Source organism: Sciurus vulgaris (genome assembly GCF_902686455.1).
Source record: "Sciurus vulgaris genome assembly, chromosome: 4".
NCBI classification, from domain to species: Eukaryota; Metazoa; Chordata; class Mammalia; order Rodentia; family Sciuridae; genus Sciurus; species Sciurus vulgaris.
In genome coordinates, this window is record NC_136464.1 from 6,124,580 (window position 1) to 6,150,763 (window position 26,184).

The 26,184-nt window shown below is 47.1% G+C and overlaps 1 protein-coding gene across 2 annotated transcripts in view; it reads left to right on the forward strand.

Moving 5' to 3' along the window:
• The window catches only part of ADAM12 (ADAM metallopeptidase domain 12), a 331,659-nt gene that overhangs the window by 40,255 nt on the left and 265,220 nt on the right, over window positions 1–26,184 (forward strand). The window contains exon 2 of one of the 2 annotated variants that reach the window (XM_079136781.1): window positions 7,653–7,750. In XM_079136781.1, coding sequence (XP_078992907.1) covers window positions 7,653–7,750 — 98 coding nt within the window. Of the gene's footprint in view, window positions 1–7,652; window positions 7,751–26,184 lie in introns of those variants that run through there. The other variant, XM_079136782.1, reaches the window with a different exon arrangement.

The window sequence follows — 26,184 nt, forward strand, 5'->3', positions numbered from 1 at the left end:
GAGCAAAACAAAGCACTTGTGATGATTTGGATGTGAGGTGTCCCCCAAAAGCTCACATGTGAGACAGTGCAGGAAGGTTCAGAGAAGAGATGATTGGGTTTAAGAGTCTTAACCCAATCAGTGAATTAATCCCTGATGGGAATAATTGAAGTGGTAGGGTGTGGCTGGAGGAGGTGGGAATTGGGGCATGGCTTTGGGGCATACATTTTGTATCTGGAGAGTAGATCTCTCTCTCTCTCTCTCTCTGCTTCCTGATGATGTGAGCTGCTTCCCTCTGCCTCACCCTTCTGCCATGATGTTCTGCCTTACCGTGAGCCCCAAGGAAGGGAGCTGGCCTATGGACTAAGATCTCTGAAACCATGAGCCCTCAAATAAACCTTTCCTCCTCTATAATTGTCCTGGTCAGATCACTTAACCACAGCAGTTTAGCTGACTAAAACAGCACTAGTCACCCGATTACAAATTTTGACTCAGGATAGTGAAGTGAAGATTGAGGGACGTCACCCAGCCAGGAGGCTCATGAGGGATGCTGACTGGTGGTGGCATTGCCCAGATGTGGGATGGAAAGCATTTTGGTTGAAGGACGGAGATGAAAAACTTTGATTTTGGAACACTTTGAATTTGAGGTGGTAATAGTGAGAAGACATTGAAACGAACGTGTCCATTAGATACGAGGGCTCAGACCGTGCTGGGGTGAAAGGGCAAGATGGAAAAATATTGATTCAATACATCAGCTTTGGACTTCATGAATTCCCTGGGGAGCTCTGAGGGTAGAGGGGAAGAGGACCAGGAACTGAGGCTAGGGATGTTCAAGTGGAGAAGGCAAGATCTGGCCAGAGAAACTGGAGAAATCCAGAATGACCCGGTGCTGCTAAGGCAGGGGTGGGCTTTGGGAAATAGGGTCAGGGATGCCCAAAGATGCAGCAAGGATGTTAGCACTCTTAGGCGGAGCCAGGGCTTGGTGCAAAGGCAGTGACCTCTTTCTCATTGTTACCCAGTTCCATTTAATGCACCGTAACACCGAATGCAATGAACTGCATTTCCTTCTTGTTTGTTTGCTGCTTTCATCCCCAAATCGTTCATAGAGCACGAATTTTAGTACTTTGTTCGATTTTTCTCTTTACATCATTTCCTGCAAGGTAAGTTTTGAAGAATTCTGACATCCCCTACTCCCTATCCCAAAAGTATTACAAATGAACAAGCCATTCCTCTGTGAGACAAAGCCATGAATGCCTTTGGAAATGCAGAGGGTTCAGATTTTGCCATTAGTTCTGATCTGTATTATTGGCAACTTTGAGAAAAAGATTGTACAACTCTATAGTTTAGTCTCACAATTTGTAAAATAGGATTTGCATTTGCTTCCGCTGACCAGCAAAGTTGTAAGCTATTGTTGTAAATGGTCTTGCTACCACACACAGAGACACCACAGGCAGGAAAGTGATGTTTATGTGTGCTAGAGACGACTCGTGCTTGGGCCGTGAATCCATTTGAAACATTTACGGGAAGCTATAACTAGCTTTCTCTGAATTTCCAAATGACATATAAAACATCTTTTCAAAATTGTCATTGTTCCGTAGTACTTAATTGCTTTTTATTTCCAAATGGGCTCTGTCCTCTAGCATGCCCAGGGCTATGTGGCTGTAATGCCAGGAAAATTGTTGGTTTGTAGTCAAGAGTCCAGGGGATTGATTTTTTTAAATTTATTTTTTCCATAATAAAAGTAATATGTGCTGATTATAGAAAAATCAGAAAAATACAAACACGGAGAATGAAAACAATGAATTCATGGCCCCAACACTCAAAAGAAAACCAGCAATAGCATTTTGGTTTGTTTGTTCTCTAGACACTGGTCTTAAAAGACAAAGCAGAAAGCTGGACTAACGGATGGCCAGGTACCCTTTTGTATCTATGATCTCACTTGGTCCTCTTGCCCAGCAGCCGGTGGTGGTCCGCAGCTTCACTTGAGTCAAAGTATCAAAGCATCGAGAAATGCAAGTAACCCATACCAAATAGTGTGCCAGAGGGCACGGGAGGCAGCTTCTGACTCAGAAGTTTACGGCTGCATCCTAATGATGCTTGATGATGCCCGATGATGCCCGCCCTGGGCAGAAGCTTCAGCCTTAGCTCTGAGACGATCTGGGTTCTGTTTCAACACAGGTTTACCAGTGTGGTTCTGTGATAGCCACTGAGTGTCCCCTCCCCAAGCCAAGTGGCAGTTCTCCTGTTCACTTCTCTCCTGCCCCAGAGCCCTGGATCTGGTTTCTGTCTCAGCCTGTGGCTTCTCTGTTCTCTAGTGGCCGCCAGAGTGCGTGAAAGGGTCTTCCAGTTGTTTAAGGGCGACTGTTTTCACGCACCTCTGTCCTTCCACGTGCTGGGAAACCTGTCCCAGAGCCTTCCAGCCTGGCTGCGGCCACTGTGCCCAGGAACGTGGAAGCGAGGCCGGGAGCTCGTGGCCTGCTGAGGTTGGGAGCCCCGTATGGCCCGCCCTCTCTGGGCCTGTGGATACCAGACTGCTCCTGAGTGACATGGTTGTTCTTGCAAGCTCCAGGTTCACTCTGAAATATTAATATTAATGGGCTGTGTTTCTGGAACAGTTTTTAACTTAGGGAAATGTTGAGATAGCCGGATACCCTACCTCCCATTTTCCTCCTCCTCAGGTCTTACATTTGTTACAACCCCACACCGGGTTTCCTTGGTTTTACCCAGTGTGCCTTCTCTGCTCCTCAGTCCCAGCCAGAGCCCCACACTGTATTTAGTCATCACATCTCCTTTGTCTCATCTGCGACAGCATTTCAGACTGTCCTGGTTTTGCGATGATGGTTTTGAGGAGAACTGGGGTGGGTATTGTGGGATGCCTCCCTCTGGGGACTTATCTCCTGATTAGATGGGGTTTCAGGTCCTAGGGAGGAGGAGCACAGACTTCAAGTACATTCTCTCCACATATGTCAACCGCATATCCCACACGTGAGCTTTGTCACGGTCGATGGCCCGGACGGCCCGGCTGAAGTTGGGCTTGCCAGGCCTCTCCACAACGCAGTTGCTCTTTTCAGGTTAACTTTTGCCTTTGGTTCTTTTGGGGACCCTTGAGCTGTGCTGCTGTCAAATTGCTCCACTGATTTCCACTTGGGGGATGTGCAGGTAAGAGGAGAGAACATCACTATTGGTTGAAACCGAAAATGTGACTCAGAACCAGGCACATTTTTGTCTCTAGGGGACCTCGCCACTGCGTTACCCTGAAACAGGAGGGCCTCCGTCAGTTCTGCGTGGATTTATGGAGGTGACTGAGTTTCTGAGGCCTTGGCCCTGGCTGCTTCTGCAGGTCATAAGGGCTGCTTTGACTTTTTTCCACTAGATTTTCAAAAAAATATTTATCTCAGTTCCACTTTTGGCGTCTCTGATTAATTCCCTCTCCTGAGTTTATGTCGGTGCTGGTGAGTCCCCCTTATAGCACGACCCGGGTTTTCTCTTGACCCAACTGAGCTCTCCTCAGTTTGTCTTCTTCATGGCCCATCAGGTGACACCTCGACTTCTGGTTTTCACACCGATAGTTACAGGAACATTGCCTCAGAGTCCCGGAGCTTGGAGTCTGATATCCTACGCTGACGTCACGCTTTCCACCTTTCGAAGGCCCTGTGCCATCTGGCTTTATGAGAGTCTTTTTAACTTGATGAGAATCATAAGGGGAGAGAGAATGGAATCACGCGGCTTCTAGTGTGGGGACGGGGATCCTCCGGGCAGACACTGGCCAAAGGCGATGAGCGAAGGAGTCGGGACCAGGGCCGGGTCTTACGCTCCGAGAGGTCCCTTGTTCACCACACGTGTCTTAGAGCCACTCTGTCGGTCTCCATCTCTGGTGAACTGAAGCCCTTAGGTGGGCATCGGGGTGCTGTGGACGTGGTCCCCCTCTCTGCCATGCTTCCCTTCACAAACTAGCTGAAGCAGAGTGGTTGGGACTGGGTTGGGGCAGAACTCATCAGGCAGCCGGGTTCTGAGTGACTCATGTTGGGGTCCCATTTAGGGGGAGTCTTTGCCACCTTTTCCATAAACATCAAAGTCATCACTAAACGATGCTTGCCTAACAGCTATGACTGTGGCTTGCCTCTCAGTCTGCCTTAAGTCTTAACAACAAGCTCAGATGAAGAGTAGGGCAAAGCATCCCGTGGGACAGTGGAGCTGATGGTCGCAGAAGATACTTGTGTTCAAAAGCAAAATCTTTCCTTGCTCTTCCCCCTACAAGGCTAGTGCAGACTGGCCATTTTATCAACACAGAGGGCAAGAGCTGCAGGTTCCTCCCCAGTATAAGCTGTCCACATTTCTTATTTAGATAACTGTGAGTTTCACTGGTGCCCAAATACATATTATGAAAAACAAAATGTATGCAAACTGAGTATTTTATAAGGTTGTATTTTTGAATGGGCATGTCATTCAAGACCTGCTTTTATGGTTTGTCAACAAGATCACTCCATAAACTACTTTCTGATATCTCACAGCTGTGCAGAATTTATTCTGTCTATCCATGCAGCACAAATAAAAATTTTATTTGCATCATCTAAAAGAAATACCAGTGCATAAATACATAAGCAAAACGCTTAAGAAACAGTCTCGGACTAAAGACCCTGCAAGGGGGCGGGGGGTGTTGCACAACCAGTTAAAGAGCTGAGATGGCTTCATTATCCATGTACATAGATAATAAATACTGTGCTCAGCAAATAGCACAGTTCCTTAAGTTCTTAAAAGGGTTGCACAATGTCCCACAAGTGCTGGCACGGTCTGCTTCAGATTCTCCTAGGAATACTTAGAAATAAGGCCTCCTTGAGGAGCACATTCGAGCCAGGAGGGGTGGTTTCTTTTGGATTCAGAGGCTGAAATAGGTGGGTAAGCAGGGAAACGCTCAGTGGTTGCAGTATTTTTCTTTGGAGAGACTGGTCCTGAGGACTCAGAATGTTCTTTACATTTGGTTTGTGCAGCCTCAGTCTGACCAAATCGGGGCCCCACCAGGGGTTCCCCAGCGTCCCCAAAGTCCAGCTGTGGAGTTGCTGCCTCTGGTCCCCTCACAGCAGGGGCGCAGACCTGGAGCTCGCCTGGGAGACCCGGGCTTGTGCTCTGTGTCCTTCCTCCTAAAGCAGCTTTTCAGGGGAGTTCTAGAGGATGCAAAGACCTCTCCCCCAAGCACGAGGCCTGGGTGACATCTCCCACACCCTTAGAGACCTCCTATACTCCCCTGGATGCATTTATATCTCTTCCTCCACTCAATGGGATGGACCCTGGGACAACTGGATTTGCAGTTAACTAGCAAGGTACTCCTGTTGCAAACTCTGAGTGCCAGGAGTAGCCTGTAACCCAGCCGGTTTGTCTGTGAGGAGCAGACATTGAGGTGCTGTGGCTCTGGGGGTGCAGGATGTGGTTTTCAGTGGTTGAAGGGAAGTCCAGAGGGGTCTGTACTTTTCACTCCACGGTTGCTGCTATTTCCAAGCAAATTTAACCCAATTCTAACTCCATGAGCTCTCTGATAAGTTCACTTAATTGCACTTCGCACTCTGTAGTCTGACCTTCAAGAGCTGCACAACCGGATCAGAACCCACTCTCACACGTGAATCCCATGAGGTCCCGAGCAAGAGACCAGGTTCTGGCACAGCCTTGAGGGCAGCCCTGGGGGCCGATCTGTACTCTGCGTACATATCCCGTGGGTCGTCTCCCTGGGCTTGTGTACTCTGCCCCGAGGCAGGAAAAGACAAAGCTCAACCTCTTCAGCTGACTGCCCTTCTCCTGGCTCCAGTGGGGCTGGGTGCTCCTTCTCGGGTCTTAGTTGGTGCACTCCCCATCCTCAACCAAAGGCAAGGATCTTCCTGGTTTCTCCATCAAGAGGACCATTCCCCAGAACCCTCCTATCCTGCTACATTTCCTACTAACTTTTTATCTTGAGATGGTGGTAGATTTGCAAGAGGGTCTCAAGTACAATGCAGACTCCCACGTCCTGCCCTTCAGTAGCACCAGCTGCTCTGAAATGTCTTGCAGGTTGAGTGGCCCTTATCTGGTCCCTAGGGACAAGAAGCATTTGGGTTTTGGATTTTGTAGAAGTTTTTTTTAGTTTTGGGGATATTTGCATGTGCATAGTGAAGTATCTTGGGGATAGGACCCAAGTCCAAACACAAAGCTAGTTCATCCTTCATATACACTTTATATGCATAGGCTTGTATGAACAAGGTGCCATACAGAACAATTTTAGTGCACCTATGTTTTGACCGTGAGCTGTCACAAGAAGTCAGGTGTGGAATTTTCCACTTGTGTCATTTTGGGCTCAAAAAGTGTCATATTTTGGATCATTTTGGATTTCAGATTTTTAGGTTAGGGATGCTCAGTTTGTGCTGGCTTAGTTGTCTCTCCAGGTACAAGAATGTCTGTGAAGGGGGCATCTGTACCCCTCTCTTGGATGCACAGGCTTGAGACAGCTCCATCCTCCTCACATGGCCAAGAGACCCAGCTCATTCCTCTGTCTTGGCCACGTGCCTGACTTTCAGTTCATCCCTGTTCCCTCTGCCCTCGTAGACCAGGCGTTTCGAAATGCCTGGTGACAGCTTGGGAATCTTCTGGAGAGGCTGCGTCAGACAGTCAATACTGCCGTAGTGATCCTTTTGTAACCTGACTATAGCTGCAGACTTCCACATCACGGATGATAACATGGTGTGGAGTTAAAAGTATTGGGGGAATTGTAAAATGTCTAGGATTAAAATTTCAATACCATTCGTGCCCCATAAATGTGAACTCTTTAGTAACTTAAAACTGTGCTATTATGACTCAGGTCTGAAAATTATGAGTCCTGGTTGAAGAAATGGGAATAACATGTGAGGGTCTCTGGTCCCATCTTTACCTTGGGGGCTGTACCGTGGCTGCACCGAATAGCAGCAGCATGACCTCATAGAAGAGCAGGACCGAGAAGTGACGGGATTCGTTAGGAAAGTGATATACTCTCCAGAAGAGAAGAGTTACACTTTCCATTAAGATTGTTTATGGAAATGGGGTTGGATTGGACCTGTGTCAGTCTATTAACTGGTGCGACAGACGGGACCCCAAGAAGCAAGAGCATGTAAGAGTTTATTGAAAGACTTGATTTTTTAAAACATAAACCAGTCTAGTCAGTCTGAACTGGCAAATTAATTTTGTCTATAGAATCACTTAGTGAAGCTTATAAAATTAGGCTTCGTAAGTATGGAAAGGAGCTTTGGCATTGTGTTTAACAGATTCACTGGGACTTACGTAAATGGATTTAGTCTTAATACAGCTAAAGCCTTGAGACTTTTAATAGAGAGCTGCTCTTAGGTAAGACGTTAATGCATCATTTTAAAAAGTCGCAACTCATGTGTTTTTGTTGCTTGTTGAAGGACTGAACTACACACTTGGTCTGTGATAACAGCCCAGCACGTGTCGTAGGTCTGGAAGGAAACATGAATGTTTTCTTTAAGGTATGGTATTTTCAGGGTGAGATGGACAGAGAATTCATCAGTTCTAACACCTACCATGATTTAATGGATTTTGGTGTTTCCCTGGACTTACTCAACTTCCAAATATTTCCACTGTGTCTTTTACGAAATAAGCCTCTGATGCCAGACTCCTCCCAAGAAAATGAAACACGGGCTCCTTTTCTTTTGATTCAGGGGCGAGCTTATGGGACCAGGGAGGAGCCTATGAAGTTGCCAGTGCCTTTCTTCTGAACGGAGACCTCGGGATCCCAGTCAAGGGCGACGGGGCAAAGGTCAGCTGCTTTTACTCTCGTTTTTTCCCAGCTCTGAGACTGTTGAACTTTTCAAATCACATTCACTGCACTGATATCCTTTTATGCAAGTTTGTCTTCACCTGTTGCAATGCTAACTTTGTAGTAGAACCAAAGCTTTCGTCTTCAGAAGATAAAATGGAACCCAGTGTCCATGTGACAGTTCCAAGGAGTGACCCAACAATATTGCATCTATTGAAATTTATTTTTCAAGCAAACATCAAGGATTCCATTACTAGATATACAACTTCCAGGTTCCTTTACTTGATTGATAAGCGTTTTAAGATTCATGTCTGTTTAATCAACATTTCACTTTTTTCAATTGATTATCGGTACAACTGTTTTCATGCAACTTACGAAATGTGTAATGAATTTTAATGGAGTCTGCATTTTTTTATTTTGACGTATTTGATTTGCACCTTCTATGATACAAAAGAATGGTATAAAATAATTGAAATATTAGTGATTAAATTCAATATTTCATTGAGTTTTATCTGCCAAATTGGCAAGAATTTCTTACATTTCAGAACTTGCAGGGAATAGTTGGAAAGTGATAAAATCTATAGAAATATGAGCTTTTTGGAGAGATCAGACAGATGGCTTTATCCTTGTGTTATTGGAACTATTTTTAGATCATTTTTCATGATAGAAAACAGATTTTTAAAAAGAGCAGTCAAGAGTGCGAAAACCCTAGGTAGCTCTCTGGAATGGTTGCAGGAACCCACTCTGTGAGTCATGATAGGATGATTTAAATCATCAGTTCACTTTCTAGAAAGCTGGCATTAAAAATGATCTTAAGAAAGGTTGGTCGTTCGACTAAAGGATCCCAGTGCCGAACCCTCACTTTTTAAAAGCATTTCTGTTTCATGGAGATAGTTGCAAACTAAATAGGCAAAGGGCTAGTCAAGCATTGCAGGATTGGTGACATTTCCTGGGAGAAAAGCTCAAGATAGAAAAAAAGATTCATCTTGATGTTAATCAGCAAAATTAGAAGCAATATGATAGATACAGAAAAAAGAGGAGTATCCTGCTTGATAGACAACGTATGTCTATTTAAAATATTCATAGGTACTAATAATATAAAAGTTAAGAATGGTCTAAGTTACTTGGGTGGTAGAAGCTCTTATGGAGACCTCCCCTGCGGGTAGAGTTGCCAGATTTTGCAAATAAAAGCACAGAATACCCCCCAAAATTAGATTTCAGATAAACAATGAATTTTTTTTAGCATAAGTATATTCTATGCAACTTTTGGGACATACTTATGTTAAGAAAGTATTTTTGCCCAGCATCATTCCTCTGAAATGTAGACTTCACTGGTGTCCCCTATCTCGGGGAAATCAGAGCAAGTTGCTAAGAACTGGGTTGCCAGGGGCATGGACCAATTCAGCTTTGCTCTGTTTTCTGACCTGGCTTCTTCAGTCCTGCCTACCCGCAGCGGGAGGAGGGGTTGGCACACCCGCTGCTGGCCACAGTTACTTCATAGCTAATGATCCTGGGTCATGAGCACCATCTTTGTAGGAAACTAGGAAAGCCATTCTTGTTTGATGGATGCCCGGCTCCTCTGGGATTCTACTCCAGAATTAGAACCACAAGGTGATAAAAGAGACTGCACTGAACTAGTTCCATGAACCAGTTCCATGATGCTGGTGTCATTTAAGAGAACGGGGACCTGGGAGAGTGGGGAATAGCCTTTTGCTGTAGTACCACGCAGCTCAGCTCAGCATGCAGTCCATGACATCAGTGTGCTGGCTCTGTGATCACCGTGCGTGCTCATGTCTGGTGGGCAGCTGCCCAAAGCCTGCATGCGACAGGGTGTGTGTGAGTGGCCTGTTAGCACGTGCGTGGGTGCTTGCCAGGATTCTCCCTGGAGAGGACATGAGTGAGCACAGGAGGAGGGATCTGCCTAGGGCTGTGTGTATCTGTCCTTGTTGTCAAAGCAGTCAAGAGTTTAGTTTCCAGCTGTATCATCACAGAGCATCCTCATGGGGATGAAGGGTACTCACGGAGATGAGCACTTTTGCCGCAAATCTCTGCCTGTCTTACTGCAGTAAACAGATGTTCAGATCTGCCTCTTGCCGTCCAGCCACATTTAATAGAGTGCCTCTGATGTGCCAAGGGCTGGGCGTGCCATCTGCGAGGGTGGCAGAACGTGACTACCCCTGGGCCTCACCTTCCAGTGAGGGACACATAGCAGAATTCAGATTGCAGCAAGTGTTAAGAAAGACACACAGATCATTCCGGGAGCCCACAGGGGAGGGGCGCCAGGAAGGACGATGGTAGGAGGAATCTCACCTTTTTCAGCGAGATTCAGAGAGCAGCCGGAAAAGGGCGGGTGTGAGTGGCCGGTCTGCAGGGAACCGGGGCGCTGAGTGCATCTGCGGTGTGGGCATCAGACCCACGGGAGACAGGCGTGGGCAGAAGCAGCCACAACGGGGGTGCGCCCCACAGGGCTCCCACACATGACCTAGCCTGGAGAAAACACACCTGTCCTGAGAAGGTGACAAAGCGTGACCCTCCTTCTCTGGCAGTTAAACATTTGCATCATGAGTTGATGGGACTTACCAACCTTGACGTCAGTTTTTTTGGTAATTATTCTTCCCCAGAGAGGACATGTGCAGAATTCAGAACAATGAGAAGGGTTCCTGTTGGTACAGAGACAATGACACACTTTCTCTGTCTGAAGTACTGGGGATGGAACCGAGCAACGTTCTGTCCCCAGCTCTGTCCCCAGCCCTTTGTATATTTTTTTAGATTTGGGGACAAGGTCTTGCTGAGTTGCCCAGGCTGGCATCAAACTTGCAGCCCTCCTGCCCCAGCCTCCCGAGCCGTGCTCTGTCACGCCTGCCTCTTAGCATCTGTCCTCGTGGCCATCAGATGGTGCCTCCTGGGAAGGCCACTAGAGCCTGGGCAGGAGAGAAGGGGGCCAGATTCCAGGCTGGGCTCCCTCCAGGTAAATTGCCAGAAGGATTTCCTACGAGGATCTAACTCTTCACCATCTGCTTCACCTTCACAGGTGAACTTCACGTCCACAGCAGGAAGGCAAACTAGAGTCTTGGCCTAAAAGTACATTATTTCATGGTCTAGGGGCTTGTCACTAACCACTGCCCACCTTGACCACTGACCCAGGTTCCGGTCTGCACCCCTTCCTGTGCCTAATTTCCTTCATCCTGTGAGGCCACCTGTGCTCACTTGCCCAGATGTGCTCTGTCCCAGCTCGTACCACTATACAAACTCACACACAGGTCCCTGAGTGGAGATAAGGAGCATGGTCAGGAGGCTGAGCCACTCTGGGAAGGAGAGGGAGCCGCTCCGGCCTGCTCATGGGCAGTGGCTACACCAGCCAGACTGCAGATGTATTTAGAAGGAAGAGTCAATTAGATTTGCCAGTGGGTTAGTGACCTTGAGGACAAACCCCGTACTTGGGTCCTGGCTACATGGGAGGGAGGGACTGCTGTCATAAATATCCTCCGAGAGAAAGGACCCCCGGCTAATCTGGTTTTCACTATACTGTTCACTTGCTCCGCACACTTGTTCTGGATCTGGCTGCATATTAGAATCACCTGGAAATGTTGACAAATATCAGTGGTCAGTGTCTCTCTGAGAGTTTATTAACCTGTTTTGGGGAAGACCCAGGTATCTTCCCTTTAAAAAACTGCCCAAAGTGGTGTCATGAGCACACAAGGTCCAGAAGCACTTGGGGAGTTGAGACTGCCTCTGGCAGTGGAGGGCCGGCCACCTTGACCCAGGGATTTAGACAGAGGTGCCTTGGGTGCTCCTGCCTCAGCTCTGTCCCAGCCACCACCCCCTCTCAGATCTGTGGTTGAAACAGATCTGGATGGGACATTAGTGTGTCCCTTTCAAACCAGGTCTCAAGCCATTGCAGCCAGTGAGAACTCAGTAGGAAGAGTGGAGGGACGCAGGGGGCGTGGCCTGTGCCCACAGGAAGGCCCCAGCTTCTGGGCTGAGCTGGCTGCCGTCTGTGGCATGGTGATAACTTATCTGCCTTCCTCCTCCGAGGGTCATTGTAAAAACAAGATGAAACAATGGCTTCCACGTTTCGCTGGGAATGAAACCTCACCCCCCAAGTGTGAGGTGAAATGAGTTAGGGACCAATCTCCAACCTTGGAGAGCACCCAGCCCAACCCAGGGAGGCAGGTCACAGTTTGGTTGATGGTAGAGCTCGGCCTCCGAACGCTCCAGGAGACTTCCAGTTTCCAGCTTTCCCACATGAGACTGGAATTAGGAAGCTAGCACGCGGAGTGCAGAATCAAGGGTAAAGGGATCAGGACAGATCAAGGGTAAAGGGAGCCAGCGCCTCCCCTGTGCAGTGTGAGTTTCTAGCAGCAACTAGCAGCTAACTAAAATGGCTCCAGGAGATTCTGCTCCACACATTTCCTCTTGCTTTTTCCCCAAACTGATGAAAATAAAAACTAAGGCCTACTCTCCCATGAAGTAGCCCTGCCTGTCCATTCCTTTACAGTCAGATTCCCCAGAGGGGTGGCCCATGTTGGCGAGCTCACCTCCTGCCTGCCCAGCCCCTGGTAGCACCTTCCATCTCTAACACTTCACCAAAACTGCCTTTGGGAAGTCACAGTAGACCTCTAGGCCAGCGCCACCTCCCTGCTTCATCTTACTTACCTGGCGGCTGGCTCGCTTTCCCTCTCTGAAATCTGCTCTTCTGGCCCGAGACCCTGTTCCCTCTCCGTTCCTTGCGTGTTTTAATTCTAGCCTCTCATGGCTCTTCCTGCTTTCTTCCTTCCCCATTGCTCTCCCCTGAGTGCTCTGTAGACCCCACCGAGGCTCCACTGGCCCTGCTGCTCACCCCCATGACCTCACACTCTGCCTGAGCCTCGGGCACACATGAATAATGCAGGGGAGGGCTGCCACTCACTGAGGGCCACAGGCAGGAAGGGCCCCATGCACTGTCTGTGCTGGGACTTGGCTGGCTGACTGACCGTGGTGCCGGGGCTGGAACCCTGGGCCTTGTGCGTGCTAGGTGAGTGCTCCGCCACTGAGCGACACCCTCAGCTCCTGTGAGTTTAACGTGTGTCATCTTCCATGAGTGGACTTGAAATCCACACCCCGCACTCTGCTTTGACGCCTGAGGTTCAGTCTTTGACTTCTGACGAACTACAACTACCTTCACAGAAAAGTTCCCAGTTACCTCAAATTCACTGGGCCCCAGAGTGGACACCATGCCCTCTGGTCACCTTGTATTCTCTACGTCACAGAACAACCCCTAGAAGATAAGGTTGTCACCTTGTTTCTGTTCACAAGTCATATGGTTGGAGGCAGCAACTGACTCTGGCCTGGCACTGCTATGTGCCCCGTGCACTCCATGCCTGGTGCTGCCCATCCCAGTCCATAAGTGGAGACAGGGTGGTCTGTGGAGACACTGTGGACTGGGTCCCCTGCCTGCCCTCCAAACCTTCAAAAGCCACCTTGATCCCTCAAAGTCAGTTCTTTAGCATGAAGCCACAGTGCTCTGCCAGCCTGGCTGCCCTGGGCCTGGGGCACCTCCCACCTCTCCTGCCACGTGTGAGTGGCAGCAGATTGCCCAGATCTGCCACGTTCCCATGTTCTTCTGCTCCCCAAGTCTTAATTACCAAGTCTTAATTCTTGAAGTCCCAGCTTGTATGGCGCTAGGTCTTGGGAACTCTGTCCTGGCCTCCTACCACACAACCAAGTGTTTCCTTCCCGTACCTTCTTTAGCAAGTGAGACCCGTCTCTGTGCTGCACAGCCTACCAGGTGCACATTTAACTCTTGCACATTCAGCCTATGCACATGTAGAAATAGGTGCCACAGAGATACCATGTGCTGTGGAGGTGTCCCCCTGAAGCTCACCTGTGAGACAGTGCAAGAGGTTCAGAGGAGATGATTGGGTTATTACTGGGTGAGAGCCTTAACCCAATCCGTGCTTTAATCTCCCATAGGGATTAACTGAGTGGTAACTAAAGCGGTGAGTGTAGCTTTGTCTCCCACAAGTGGAGTCTCTCTCTGCTTCTGATCAACATGTGAGCTGCTTCCCTTCACCACCCTCTTCCACCATGATGTTCCTCACCTGGAGCCTGGAGGAACGGAGCTGGCCTTCTGTGGACTGAGACCTCTGAAACCGTGAGCCCTTAAGTAAACCTTCCCCTCTACAGTTGTTCTCCTGGGGTCCTCTAGTCACAGCAGCGAAAACCAACTACAACACCACGTCAGTGGTACCCATGAGCGCAACCTCTAGTGTCCCCAGAGCTCGTGACCAGAGTGTGTGCCAGGGGAGCGCAGCCTCTGCTGTGTCTGTGGTTCCTTCTGTCTCCAGGGGACACATGTCTCCCTCCTCCAGAGCAATGCCGGCTCTTTCTGTTGGATATCATGATACAGCACAGCCTTAAAAATAGGCTCAACTCCACTGAACCCACCCCACAGGCTCCCGCTGTTCAGGGAAGCAGTGCCGTGTTGGGCTGGGATGGAAGCTGCAAATCGCAGGCTGCAGTGAGGCTCATCTGCTACTGGCTAAGCCCTCAGGCTGACTTGGGACTCAGCACCCTGGCCGGATCAGGCTGGTCCTTGTCAGTTTCTCTTTCTGCCCACCCCCCCACGTTTTCCCTCAGGGCAGTGGCTGCAGCACTAAGCCCTCAGTCACCCCCCACCACCCCCCTTTTTGGTTGTGATGCTGGGGAAGCCCAGGGTCTCATCTGTATGTAGGCAAGCCTCTACCAGAACCACAGCCTGTTCTCCCTCCTCCCTTAGTGGCACCCCTGGGGTGACCACAGGACATTGGATAATCACTCTGAGACCCGCCTTGGCCAGGGTCACTTCCTGCTGTGCAGATGTCATGGCAGCTACAGAAAGGCACAGGAGGAAGTCGACATTCACATCCTCTCCTAACACTATCAGGGGCTGCGGGGAGGGCCTCCCATTTCTGCTGAGAGTTTGAAACCACTCTTCAGATTGCAAGCTGCTTCAAATTTGTACACGCTGCCCACTTCTTTCTAGCCAGCGCGGGTCCTTGCGGTTACTCGGAGGCCTCCCACAGGTTGGTAGAAGGCTGCCTTCCACTGGGGGCTGCTAACGTCCCGATGGCCCTCGCACGCATCTCTCCATGCCAGGGCAGTTCCCTTACTCTCTGGGTGGGTTATTTAGCGAGGATGGTTTTCCTCGTCCAAGGGGCTGTTCCAGATGCTGCAGGAGTTGCTGCAGGCTGGGCAGTGGTACCGACACGTGGGCAAGCTGCCCAGGGTTAGGTGTCCGGACCGGGGGAACTCTGGCCCACGTGAGCTTGCCAGCCTGCCAGTGGCTTCCTCCCGAGAGCCGGAGATTTCCGTGGCCCCACAGTGGAGCTCCTCAGAAGACACTGCGGTGCTCGGGAGCTGGAGCTTCACCTCTAGGCTCTGCAGACCCCAGGGAAGGTCTGCCCCGCCCCTGGCCACCCCTGGCCTGACTGCGGGAAGCTGTGTCTGGGACAGGAGAGGGCGGGAGGCCTCACTCCTGCAGAGGGTCTCAGAGCCCACCAGCTGCCCCGTTGCTCCCTTCTGGAGAGAGGATGTAGAGAGGGAAGAAAGTTAGCACCCTGGTGTCTTAGTCTGGAATTCAGCCCTTTTCAAGAACGGAGGCCAAGCAGAGGGGCCGGAGGAGGGCAGTGGAGTTGGACCTGCAGAGTGGATTCAGCTCCCGCTTGCTGTGTGACGTCGGGCCGTCGCTAGCCCTTGCTCCGCCCATTCCTCTCCTGCGCAGGAGGTGGTGATGGTCGCCTCACCAGTGGGCACAGCACGCGTGACCTTGGCGCGTCTCAGCCCCCTCTCCTCTTCCTCCGACTCGTTCTGAGTGTCCGCCTACGTCGCGGCAGGCCTCCCGACCGGGCAACCTTGCTGTCGGGCTGGATGACTCCTTGCCAAGCGTAGAGGGGGAGGCTGTCCTGTGCCTGGTGGGCTACTTAGCACAGCATCCCTGTTGTCCCAGCTGATGTCAGTGGCATTGTCTCCCCATGGTGACAGCCGGTCTCCAGGTTGCCAGGTGCCCACTGGTGGGTTGGAGAAGATGGGCAGGTAACACCATGTAACACTAAAACTTCTCTACTGCTCTAAAATTTGACTTTAGTATGATTTTCATGAGTCATGAAATATTCTTAAAAAAAAAAAAAAAGAAAGAAAGAAAAAGACATTTAAAACCATGAAGTCAGTCTTGGCTCACAGGCTGTACCAACCCAGGCAGCTGGGTGTCTTCCTGGGGGCTGCAGGTGGAACTGCCATCTGGACAGTCCAGACGTCCCTCCTGGATCCACCCTGACGGGGCCCTGTAAGCACCCTGCTGCTTAGACCCCGGGATCTCCTGTCCTTCCCACAGTGCTCTGCTGCCTCCCAGGATCCTTAGCTCTCTTTCCCTATGTGCACATGGGACCAGGACGGGCACTGTTGACTCCAGACACCGAGGTCAGGGGTCAGAGGGCAGGCTGGTGATCTCATCCCTGGCGCTCCCTGGCAGTCTCCCCCACCGCTAGGAGATCTGGCTTTCTTCAAGCTCTGACTGCTCCAGCCCCCCTCCCTGCCAGGGTCTTCCCTCTTCCTTTCCAGCCAACCCATGAAGAGGGGGAAGCAGGCCAAGGTATCCTGCTTGTCACGGTGGGGTCCCCTGCAGGGGGCTCTCCATTTCTTCCTGTGGGGGCCGGGGCTGTTTCCATTTTTTAAAACTGTTCTTTATTGAATCAGCTCCATCTTTTTCTAACCCCCTGTAAACCTCTAACATAACGAACATCATGACAGAGCTTTTTTTAAAAAAGCATATTTTAAAATGCCTGAACTTATTTGCACAATATTAGGTGAGATCGTAGCCTGCATTGTTCAGAGATTATGGGTTTTTTTGTTTTTTGTTTTTTGTATTTTTGTTTGTTTGTTTGTTTAAGTAATCCTTGGAAAACACTTTACATGTTTGACTGACATGTAGGCAATGGTTTCTTGATGTCAGGAGAAAAGAAGCAGGGCGAAGTCTGTTTTCTGTATTTCATTCTTCCAAGGACACATGGATGCCCGCTGTGTCCCAGAGCCTGAGTCAAGTTCCCATGACCCAGGGATGCGGGAGACCAGTCCTGCTCTGGAGAAGCTCACGGATTTTAGTGCACTTCACTGAGAACTGAGTGACACGTGATCTTAAAACATGAACAGCTTATTTTAGAACAGGTTTAGATTCCCTGAAAATTTACAGAGACTGTGCAGAACATTGCCATGTTACCCGCGCCCGTTTCCCATGCCATTCACATTTACGTTTGCATGGTATTTGTAACAGATTTTACACACACACAAGGATATAGAGATTACATTTAACTTTAGAATATACATTTTTCTTTTCAGCCTGACATCTTTTAATAGGGGAGAGGGATTTAAGGAATTGAGGTCATTTAATAGAAAATAGAACTTCTAGAAAGGATTATGATTCAGAATTTGACTTTCAACCAAAGAGCTCATCTTCCCCAAAGACATTTGCCGTGTGTCACTGTGTATTTCCTAGCTTCATGTCACAGGAAGGCCAAGGACGCCACCCCCCTGCTCACCAGAAGTGCCTCCAAAATCACGAGTTCCCTCAGAGCTGCTCAGTGAGATAGCGATGATGTTTTTGCTCAACCAAAATTTCAAGATTTTTTAAAAAGTCCTCCTATTCTTTTCCTTTATAGATTTTTCAAACCTCCCACAAGAGCTGCCAAGTGTGTAAAGTCATGTTAAAGGTGGCAGCTGTGCACAGGACCATTGGGCGGCCAGGCAGGGTGCATGTGAGGGTCTCCTGTGTGGACTGGCCGTGCTCCTGATGACCCCGTGTCTTGTCCTTGTGCTACACGCATGCGACACGTGTCCTGGTGGTGGGACCCGTGTTTTACACTGTTTGTCACATTGGCTGCCAAAAGGGAAATCACACTATTTAAAATTAAAATTTGATGCCTGCCTAACAAGAGAAATCGAGCACTAAGGAATAAGACTTCCTGAGCCGTGCTGGGCGTGGGAGGCCGTGATGACTAACGCCAGAGAAATTTCACCTGCTTCCTGAGTGCCAAGTCTCACCCCTTCGGGGACAAGATCCGGCCCCACTGAGATGCACCAAGGGCACTCCCATAAGTGGGTAAAAGACCACGTGTCTTTAGCAAATCCTCCCACTGGAGATTTGGGGCCAAGAGAATAAAAGTTGATTCTGCCCGCCGACCCCATCCAAAGACTGCTCTTGATAGGCTGATGATAAGCTTTGTGTAGGAGCAGTTTATAAAGGAGCAGTTTAAAATTCATGAAAAAAATTGCAAAGATGGTGCAGAGTTCCTGTAGACCTCAGCCCAGTTCCCTGCGGTCAGCACCTGGCACTGTGACCACACTTGGTACGACTGGTGAACGAACGTTGAGGTGCTGCTATCACCTGAACCCAGACCTGTTCGGATTTCCTTGGCTCTTTCCTGATGTCCTCCTTCTGTCCGGGAGCCCTTCCAGGACTCTGTGTTCCACTTAGTCTCCTGTCCCCTTGGGTTCCTCTTGCTCGTGTCACTGTCTTGGGCTTTCCTTGATTTTGGCGATTGGCAGTTTTCAGGAGGTGTTCATGAAAAGCAAGTCACTGCTCAGCCACTCTTGAGGAGGAACACATGCTCCCTCTTTGAGGAGCAAGTAGCTGCATGAATGAATGAATTCGTGGGCATGTGATGTTTGTCTGCTCTTCCTATTTATTTATGTATTTAATCATTTATTCATATCATAGGGCACTATGGATATTTAGTTTATGCTTTAGGTTGCAATTCAATGCTCTTTTTAAAATTTAGTTTGATCAAATTTCTCCTGCTTTGGTGGTGGGAGTTCTTTCAACAGACTCCCGTGTGCCTTTGACATGGACCCATTGGTTGGTGTGTGACAGTGTGTGTGTGTGTTAGCATTTTCTTCCTGTCACCTGAAATACACCAGGTTCATCTGATATACTTCCAGTACCTGTCCTAAAATTAACCATTTATCCAAGGGATTCCAGTTCACAGGAGAGTGGTATTAGAAACCAAGATGTAGCCTTAGACATATTCAGGGTTGCCAGCTGTCAGAACACAGGGCATGTGTGTATAAGAGAGAGAGAGATAAAGAGAGAGAGAGGAAGAGGGAGGGAGAGTGCGCATTCGTGTACACTCTCAGTTGATTTTAAAGAAACAAATCTCCAATACTGGGTCATGGCTGAGGCACACTGTATGCTTTCACATAATTAATTGTAGAAATAGCATCAAAGAAAATATACCAGAAGTCTGGCTTTTTAAGTCTATACCTATGGAGGTCAAAATAAGAAGGGCTATTTCCAGTAATCAACTTAATCATGACGTTCTCTCCTCTTAAAAATCAGCCCCCGCCTCGGCTGCCTCTGACCTAACTCTGGCGTTTCCTGTTCCCCGGGCTGATCTATGCCTCAAGGCTGCCTTTCTGCTAATTACTTGAAATTAATTTGACCTTTTCCTAAAGTGGCACACAGAAAGATTTTATTCAGCTGGCATAACCACTTTCATATGCAATCTTTACTCAGCAAAGGCACTCGGGGTCTTCTTTTTGCTTGAACCTACTAATTTTCTGAGCATATAATTTAAAGACTTGGTCGTGAACCCAAAACAGAGTGGGTGAGAGCACAGAGCTAAGAGGACCAGGGAGGACTATGTCTCCATTGGCATTCCTGATCCCCACAGGAGCTGTTGGCATGACTCAGCTCCTGTGCTTCCCAAACATCTCACAGCGGGCACCTCTGAATATATGAGGCTGGACTGACCCAAATTGGGAAGCACTGTTCATGTGGTATTTCTCACCACTGATGAGCTAGCAAGGTTCTGTCTTCGTATGTAAGTGACATATTTTATATCTGCTTCCCAGACTTCAGTCACCCAGTGGCATGGTCCTAACCTAATTATAGAAGCAGCTTCTATAAACATAATAGTTTATATGTGCTTAACATACTTAACTCATTTTTCTTAAACACACAAAATAACATAAATGACTAAAATGAAGTGTGCTGAATATCTTTTAAGCTGTATTTGTCTATCTTTGGGGAACTTGTCATACTATCTTGGAAATGCTGTTTCAGACGTTTACAGTCACTCTGTTTTCCCAGGCAATAGATGTGTATTGAATACCTCATCAGGTGCCCACATACTGCCGGGCAAATGGAGCCCTGAGTACATCAGGGACTGGCAGGGCGTTCGATCCCAAGGCAAGTGTTGTAGGACCAGCTCTGCAGCTGAGGGGCTGTCCTACCTGGGACCAGGGTGCCATGCAGCGGAGTTCTACCTAAGAGTTTTGATAACTTTTTAGGGGAATAATTACTAATTGGAGATTATCCTACCTTTCTATTGAGTTCATTCTGTATGTTTGCTTAATCAACAAATCTGTATTGAGACTCTGGTATGTGCCAAGCCTGAGCTAGGAGCTGGAGGCAATAAGCTTTTGCAAGATGCATAAAAACAGGTGGTTGCATTTCAGAGGTCCTTTGCACTTGCTCAAACAGAACCCTTGGAACTGTCAGCCCCAACCGTGATGCCAACACAGGAGGAGGTAAGGGCACCCCAGGGGTGAGGATTCTGTCCTGGCTCCTTGGAAACACAGCCCCTCCTTTTACAGTTCAAAACGAGACCACTGGGGTGCACACTCTGTGGTCCTACCTGCTGGGCTGATAGGGATGTGTCTGAGTGTTCTTTGACACAGGCAAATTTCTAAGCCGCAGGGACAGCAGCCTGCCTGCCCGTGTCCTCATGTACAGGGAGCCCTGAGCACAGACTTCTGCTTTTCTGCCATTCTCATGTCTTTGGAAGTCAGAACCTCATTCTGGAGCCCTCCGCACCTCAGAGACTTAAGGAAAACAGGAGCCGCCCCCATGCCTACAGACCCAGGGCATTGGCATGCTGGGCCAGTGCTGCACCTGGGGGCCACACGTCCAGCCCCAGGAGGGAGCTTTTCAAGGTCCATCTCCAGGGTGGTCTTGGAGACCTGGAACAGGTGTTCCACCTGCTGTTTCATTGGCAGGTGTTGAGCCTCACCTGGTGCAGGAGGGACGTTTCTGGGGATGCAGCTGCCATGGGAAACGCCTGCAATGGACACACACGAACTGGTTGCCCCCAAGTCGCCAGGACCAAAGGCGTGTTCTCCCTTCACAGCACGTGTGCTCGGTGCCCAGACAGGGCTGGAGGCGTGTCACTGGGTAGGAGGAGAGGCCGTCTGAAGTCACGCTGGACCTCAGACGCGTGACAGGAACGTGGAGACAGGGTTTTGCTCCCAGCAGGCCTTGGGAGGAAAGAGCTGGCCAGTGGAGCTGGCAGGTGGGAGAATGAGCTGCAGAAGCTTGTACCATCTTTTCTTATAAATGACAAAACGCTGTGGAAATGTCCCGGCTTCAGTTCCATAACTAGGCGGGCAGACAACACGTGTGCATTTTTCAGTGAAATCCTACAAGTGACAACTGCCCCTATTTCTAAATCCCACGAATTTCAGCCCGCACAGCGGTGGCCTGTGGTGCTCACTGGGCACAGAGGCAACTCCTCCAAGAAGTCCTGTGGCCAGGACAGCGGATCAATGTCACTGGTACTGAAGCAGCCCAGATGGGACAGCCACTCTTGGTCCTTCCTTGCTCTGTGTTTCAGCTCCCATGGGGAGGACACTGGCTCATCTACAAGCCTTAGTGAGGCAGCCCAGAGACCCCACTCTCCTCCTCCCGTAGAAAGAGCGCAGCAGGCTCTGCTCGAACTGCGCTCTGAGTGACCAGGTGCAGCTCTCTGTTTATTTTTCACAAGTGACTGGAGTTCCTGTTACAGATGAGGTACTGTCAGGACTTTGGTTTAGGGCAAGGAGTTGTCAGGTTAAACAGTGCCTTTGATGTCACACAGAGGAGTTAGAATTCTGAAGGCGACTGGGAGCCCCTGAAGGTTTCTCTCAAGTGACATTTGGGGACTGTGGTCTTAGAGGAGGTTTAACATAAAGCCCGCTTGCCAAGGTCATTGTAAACAGTGGGCCCTTAGATAGAGCGTGTGACTTTGCAAACGCCCAAGTCTTCCTCTGACTCAAGCTTGTCCCAGTTGAAAGGTGGGTAGCTCCTCAATTTGCCCCCAGTGAGGAGCAGGACTCTGGGTGTGCCTGGTGGGGCAGCTGGAGGTCACCCTGGAGCTCACTCCTGCCCAGGCCGGGGCTGTCTCTGCTACCCTCCCTGGGCCCTCCGGCCTCCTCTCAGTTTTGCAACCAGACAGACTCCTTTGGCCACATCTTGAGACGTCTGACCCTGTCCCTCTCTCCAGGCTCCGTGCCCTCGCCCTCTCTGCCACACTCACAGCCTAAGGCTGCCCCAGAGCCACCACATCCCTCACCCCATGACTGGGCGCCTCCCTGCTGTTTATCTAGAAGAGCCCTGAAAACCCTCCCGGGAGCCCCAGCTCCTGCTCTGGGGGTCCTCCCTCCACCACCCCATCCTTTTCAGGGGGTTATGATTTCATTAGTGCTTGTGGTCATACATAATATTGGGGTTCACTTTGACTTAATCCTACATGGAAGGAGTGTCATCTGCTCCCCTCAGTCCCCAGTGCTTCCCCTTCCCCTCCCTTCTTCCCTCTCCCGTTCTCCTTCCTCTACTCCACGGGTCTTCCTAATTTTTTTTTAAAGATTTTTTAATTAGTATTTTATAGACATGCATAAAGGTGGAATTCACTGTGGTGTATTCATATGTGCACATAGGATACTTTGGTAAATTCCATTCCATGTTCCTCTCTTCCTGTCCCTCCTCCCTCCTCCTCAAACTCCTTCCTCTGACCTCCCTTCTAGTATCAGGGGATTCCCACCCCCTTTTACCCCTATTTTGTTCTAGTTTCTGCATATGAGAGAAACCATTTGGCCTTTGACTTTCTGAGACTCACTTATTTCACTTAGCACAATGATCTCCATTTCCTTGCATTTACCAGTAAATGCCATAATTTAATTCTCCTATGGATGAATAATATTCCATTATGTATATCTATTCATCTATTTATGGACATCTGGACTGGTTCCATAACTTGGCTATTGTGAATTGTGCTGCCGTAAACATCGATATGGCTGTGTCACTACAGTATTTTGATTTTATTTCTTTTGGATAAATACTGAGGAGTAGGTTAGTCTGTCAGATAGCGGTTCCATTCCTAGTCTTTTAAGGAATCTCAAATACTGCTTTCCGGTGTGGTTGTATCAATTTGGAGTCCAACCAACAATGGACTCCCAAGAACCTCACGAGCATTTATGATTATTTGTCTTCTTGGTGATTACCATTCTGAGTGGAGTGAGATGAAATCTCAGTGTAGTTTTGATTTGCATTTCCCTGATTTCTAGGGATGTGGAACAGTTTTTCATATTTTTTGGCCATTTGTATTTTGCTTAGTTCTTTTGCCCATTTATAGAATGTTTTTGGTGTGAAGTTTTTTGAGTTCTTTATGTATTCTAGATATCAACCCTCTTTCAGAGGAGTCGCTGGTAAAGGTCATCTCCCACTCACTTCCTCTTCATGCTCTTCTTCATCTCCTTTCTTGTGCAGAAGCTTTTTAATCTCATGACATCTCAACTACTGATTCTCAGGGTTATGTCTTGAACTTTAAGATTCTTGTTAAGGAAGCTGGGTGCCCACACCAGTATGTTGTAGTGTTGACCCTGTGTTTTCTTCTAGACAGTTTCAGAGTTGCTGGTATAATTTTTAGGTCTTTCACCTATTTTGAACTGACGTTCGTTCATGCAGGGTAAAAGATAGGGATCTAACTTCATTCTTCTACTTATTTATATCCAGTTTCCCCAGTACCATTTGTTAAAAAAGGCTATCTTTTCTTCAACATGTGTTTTTTTGGCATTTTTCAAGATCAAATGACTGCATCTGTGTGGATTTGTCTCTGTTCTTCTACTCTATTCCATTGGGTTTCATGTCTGTTTTGATGCTAGTACTATGCTGTTTTTGTTACTATAGCTCTGTAGTATAATTGGAGATCTAGTGTCGTGACAGAATTACTCTTCTTATGCAGGATCGCTTTGGGTATTCTGGGTTTTCTGTTCTTTCAAGTGAATTTTAGGACTGCTTTTTGTAGTTCTGTGGAGAATATCATTGGTATTTTTGAAGGGATTGCATTGAATCTGTCCAATACTTTTGGTTGTATGGCCATTTTGCCAATATTAGTTTTGTCTCTTTAAGAGCATTGGCGGTCTTTCCATCTTCTAAGGTCTTCTTCAATTTATTTCTTAAGTGTTCTATAGTTTTCATTGTCGAAATCTTTTTCCTCCTTGGTTAGATTTATTCCCAGGGTTGTTTTTGTTTGTTTGTTTTTAGGTTATTGTAAATGGGATAGTTTTCCTGATTTCTCAGCAGATTCATTATTGGAGTAAAGGAAAATGATGGATTTGTGAGTATTTATCTTGTATCCTACTATTTTACTTAATTTGTTTATCATCTCTAAAGTCTTCTGATGGAGTATTTGGGATGGTCTAGATGTAGGACCATGTCATCAGCAAATAGCAATAAGCTGACTTCTTCTTTCCCTATTCATATCCCTTTAATTTTTATTTCTTGCCATATTGTTCTGGCTAGAGTTTCAAGATGGGTGGATAACATTGTCTTGTTCCTGATTTCACATCTATTCATATTCATCAGGGATATTGGTCTTTTTTTTTTTTTTTTTTTTTTTTTTCCTTGATGTGTTTTTATCTGGTTTTGGTATCAGAGTGATACTGGCTTCATAGAATGAGTTTGGCAGTGTTCCCTTCAATTCTACTTCGTGGAATAATTTAAGGAGGATTGGTATTAGTTCTTTAAAAGTCAGGTAGAACTTGACTGAGAATCTATCTGGTTCTTGACTTTTTTTGTTGGAAGAATTTTTTTTCAATCTATATTTCCATAATTGTAATTTTTTTTATAGCTTGCTACAATCTCATTCCTTGATGTTGGTCTAAGTTTCAATTGAACCTTAAGGTTCAATTTGAGTATGTGATATGTGTCCAGAAATCTGTCTATATCTTCTAGATTGTCCAGTTTATCAGAGTACAACTTTTCACAAAATTTCTAATGATCTCCTGGATTTCAGAAGTGTCTGTGGTGATTTTTTTCTTTTTCATCTCTAATTTTGTGATTTGGGTCTTCTCTCTCTCCTTTGGTTAGTTTGGCTAAGGGTTTATTAGTTTTGATTATCTTTTCAAAGAACCAACTCTTTGTTACATTTATCCCTTGTATTGTTATTTTATCCTCAATTTTATTAATTTTGTCTCTGATCTGAATTGTTTTCTGTCTTCTACTGATTTTGAAATTAGGTTTTTTTTTTTATTTTTAGGAACTTGAGGTGTAACATTACATTATTTATTTGTGATCTTTCTATTTTTCTCTATTTCTTTTAAATGTAGGAACTGAGTGCTATAAACTTTCCTATTAGAACTTCCTTCATACTGTCCTAGAGATTTTGATATGTCATATCTCTAGTCTCATTTGTAAGAATTTTTAATTTCTCCCCTGACTTCTTCTATGATCTATTCCTATTCAAAAGTATATTATTTAATCACCAGGTGTTAAAATGGTTTCTGTTTTCATTTTGTTGTTTATTTCTAATTTCATTCCATTGTGATCTGATAGGATGAAAGAAATTATCTGTTTTTATGAATTTGCTAAGACTTGCTTTGTGCCTTAAAGTATGATCTATTTTAGATAAAGTTCCACATGCTGAGAAAAAGTGAGTTCAGTTGTCAGTGGATGAAATATTCTATAGATGTCAGTTAGGTCCATTTGATTAATAGTACCTTTTAGTTCTGAAGGATCTTTACTTTTTTGTTTGCATGAACTATCTAGTGGTGAGAGAGGTTTGTTGAAATTACCCAGTATAATTATGATGGCCTGATTCTTTATGTGGAAAAGAGTTTGTTGATGTACGTAGGTGCACTGAGATTTGGGGCATAAATAATTGCAATAATTATATATTATTGTTGGAGGATTCCCTTAACCAGCATAAAGTGAATTTCTTTGTCTCTTCTGATTAATTTTGGCTTAATATCTACATTGTCAGAAATTATAGTAGCTACTCCTACTTGTTTTCAGACTCCATTTGCATGGTATATCTGTTTTCATCCTTTTCCCTTCACTCTATGAAGGTATTTGCCTGTAAGGTGAATGTCTTTTAAACAACATGTGGTTGAATCTTGTTTTTTTAATCCATTCTGCCAATCTATGTATTTGACTGGAGAGTAGACTATTTACATTCAGTGTTAAAGAGAGATGATTTTTATTTCCTGCCATTTTGATTTATTTCTAATGCTTAATTCAGACTCTTTTCTCCTTTAATTGACTATTGTTCTAGTGAGATTTATCCCTATGCTGCTCTCATTATTTTTTATTTCTTCTGCATGAAATATTTCATTGAGGATGTTTTGCAATGCAGACTTGGTGATCATGAATTCTTTTAGTTTCTGTTTAT